Source organism: Crocuta crocuta, unplaced genomic scaffold, assembly GCF_008692635.1.
Source record: "Crocuta crocuta isolate KB4526 unplaced genomic scaffold, BGI_CrCroc_1.0 scaffold482, whole genome shotgun sequence".
Lineage (NCBI taxonomy): Eukaryota > Metazoa > Chordata > Mammalia > Carnivora > Hyaenidae > Crocuta > Crocuta crocuta.
In genome coordinates, this window is record NW_027527459.1 from 1521167 (window position 1) to 1524417 (window position 3251).

General features: G+C 52.0%; 1 protein-coding gene across 1 annotated transcript in view; it reads left to right on the forward strand.

Annotated features, from left to right (window-relative positions):
* Positions 1-2292, forward strand: part of TEX13D (TEX13 family member D) — a 2650-nt gene extending 358 nt beyond the window's left edge. Inside the window, 2 exon segments of the mRNA XM_077763555.1 lie at positions 1-640; positions 887-2292. The exon segment at positions 1-640 is cut by the window's left edge and continues 24 nt beyond it. Of these exon segments, the coding sequence (XP_077619681.1) occupies positions 1-640; positions 887-2292 (2046 nt within the window).
* The last annotated feature ends 959 nt before the right edge of the window (positions 2293-3251 follow it).

Sequence of the window (3251 nt, forward strand, 5' to 3'; positions counted from 1 at the left end):
CGCGAGTCGGCAGTCTCACGACTGAGATCCTCACAGGCTGCCTTGCAGCAGGCTCTGAGGGAGCTTGATGTGCTTCATGGGCGGCTGCTCCAGATGGAGAGGTCATCCCAGTTCATCCCGTGGGCCCATGAAATAGTGCCTGGGCCTCCAGCCGAGCAACTTGGAGCTATAGCATGGCCCTGGAATGCAGAGCAGCAGAGAGATGCGGTTGCCATGGGGTCGCATGCCCCACCAGCTGTTCTTTACATGCCAGGACCCCCAAGTCCCTGGGCTCAGGCCGTACAGCCCCCTCTGCCAGGGCCTGTGCAGTACTTGCCTTCATTCCATGCACCATTCCCAGTGGGAGTCCCAATCTTGCCACCTCCGCCACCAGCAGTGGTCATGGATGCAGCGGCTACAGTAGTTCCACATCAGATGCCTCCTCCCAGGGTCGACCAACCTGGTCCAAGTGCTGCAGTGGGCTACCAAGAGGTGATGGCCCCACTGTGTGACCAGCAGAGCTACAGCCAGGAGGAAGATCCTGCCATCCACCCGAGTACAGCCCCCCTGAGGGACACCAGAAGCCTTAGCCAAGAAGGTCCAGAGAGGCTTCGGGGGATGGTTCCTGTTAGGGATAGCTGGAGCCAGAGCCAGGAAGAAGGTCCAGACAACACCCAAGGAATGGTCTCCCTTGGTGAGAGCAAGAGCCAGAGCCAAGAAGAAGGTCCAGAGAGAGCCCAGGAGACTGTTCCTATTGGGGAGAGCAGGAGCCAGAGCCAAGAAGAAGGACCAGAGAGAGCCCAGGGCACCGTTCCTGTTGGGGAGAGCAGGAGCCAGAGCCAAGAAGAAGGACCAGAGAGAGCCCAGCGGACTGTTCCTGTTGGGGAGAGCAGGAGCCAGAGCCAAGAAGAAGGTCCAGAGAGAGCCCAGGAGACTGTTCCTATTGGGGAGAGCAGGAGCCAGAGCCAAGAAGAAGGACCAGAGAGAGCCCAGGGCACCGTTCCTGTTGGGGAGAGCAGGAGCCAGAGCCAAGAAGAAGGACCAGAGAGAGCCCAGGGCACCGTTCCTGTTGGGGAGAGCAGGAGCCAGAGCCAAGAAGAAGGACCAGAGAGAGCCCAGCGGACTGTTCCTGTTGGGGAGAGCAGGAGCCAGAGCCAAGAAGAAGGTCCAGAGAGAGCCCGGCGGACTGTTCCTGTTGGAGAAAGCTGGAGCCTCAGCCAGCAAGAAGATCAAAAGACTCCCCAGAGGGTGGTCCCCCTTGGGGATAGTTGGAGCCAGAGCCAGGAAGAAAGTCCAGAGAATGCCCAAGGAATGGATCCCCTTGGGGACAGCTGGAGCCAGAGCCAGGAAGAAAGTCCAGAGTGGGCCCAGGGGACGGTTTCTGTTGAAGATAGCTGGAGCCAGAGCCCGAAAAAAAGTCCAAAGTGGGCCCAGGGGATGGTTTCTGTTGAGGATAGCTGGAATCAGAGCCAGGAAGAAAGTCCAGAGAATGCCCAAGGAATGGTCCCCCTTGGGGACAGCTGGAGCCAGAGCCAGGAAGAAGGTCCAGAGTGGGCCCAGGGGGTGGTACTCCTTGATAACCGGGGCCAGAGCCGGGAAGAAGGTCCAGAGAATCCTCAGGGGATGGTTCCCCTTGGGGATAGCTGGAGCCTCAGCCGGGAAGAAGGTTCAGAGAAATCCCAGGAAACGGTTGCCCTTGGTGCCAGCAGGATGAACAGCCAGGAAGAAGATCCAGAGAGACGCCGGGAGATGGTACCTCTGGGGGCCAAAGGGAGACACAGTCAGGAAGATCCAGACAGGCCTCAGGAGACGGTACCCCTGGGAGTCAGTGGGAACCACAGCCAGAAAAAATGTCCCAAAAGACCCCAAGGGATGGCCCCCCTTGTTGCCAGCAGAAGCAATAGCCAGGAAGAAGATCCAGACAGGCCTCAGGAGATGCTATCCTTGGGGGCCAGTGGAAACTATAGCCAGGAGGAAGGTCCAGAGAGGTACCCCTTGGGGTTTAGGGGGAGCCACAGCCTGGAAGAAGGTTTACAGAGGCCCCAGGCGAACCTCCTGGGGGACAGCCGGAGCTGTGGTGTGAGGGAAAGGCCAGTGAAACAGCAGCCTCAAGGGCAGAAGGCCAAGCAACCAAAAAGGAAAAAAGCTTTGGATTTCCGGCACCAGAAGTCGGCCTCAGGCTGCAGGCCAGTGAATTGGGAGTGCCCATGGTGTAAAGCCATGAATTTTTCACGGTGCAAGACCTGCTATAAATGCAAGAAAGTCTGTGTGGAAGTTGAGAGTAAAGGCCTGGACTCAGGACAAACTCACTGATTTGAGGAAGGTAAGTAAGAATGAAAACACTCCAAAGAAAAACCAATTTCATAAGACCCTCTTCTGATCAAAAAGTAACTTATTTACCTCACAGAAAACTTGAAAACCAAAATTATCATAGAATTAAAATAATCCATTATTCCATTACCCAAACTAACAACTTTTTATCATTGTGGGTACTACATACACACATAAATACGTATGTATTTATATACTTTTTAAAATTTACTTGAACAGCATTGGTTTTGANCCCGGGAGAAGCCGAAGTCATGAAGCCTTCCCCCGCCCCACCCTCCAGCTCTTTTCTGTTTTCTTATTAATATCCTTTTTTCTGAAAATGCTGTGTCTTTAGCTGGAAACAGCCATGCATTTTTTGAGTTATAAGTATATTGAATTTTAGGAGCACCTTCACTTCCTTGAAAATGCTATTATTTCCTTCCTTGAAAATGCTATTATCCCTGCAGTAAAACTACTGCAGTGCTCATGTTTGCTTCTTGTTTCTAAGTTTTATAGGTGGGGGCCTGTTTTTGTGTCTGAGTCCCACAGAACTTGTCTGTTGCCGAAGAAGCTGAACCTGGCCCATTAGAAGATCTCCCAAGAGTTTAAAGAAATCACACTTGTTCCCTGCTGACCCACACCTCATTGAGACCCCCATTGGCTGGAGCTGAGAAGAGTGAGAGGAATTCGGGGAAGAAGAGATGCCTTGGCACTCATTAAGGGGGAAAGGAGGGCAAAATAACTTTGTTAGAATTTAATTTCTTTGTTGGGACAAGGAATTAATTGGAAGAGTTGGGGGGGTGGGTGTTGCAGTGTTAAATTCTATAGATGATAGCGAATTGGATGGATTACATTTAATTCATTACATAAATCATTATTGTCTGGTGTGTGTTAAGAGCTAGACTTACATGTTAATATCTGGTGTACACATTATAACTTGATTTGATGAGTTTGGTTAGATA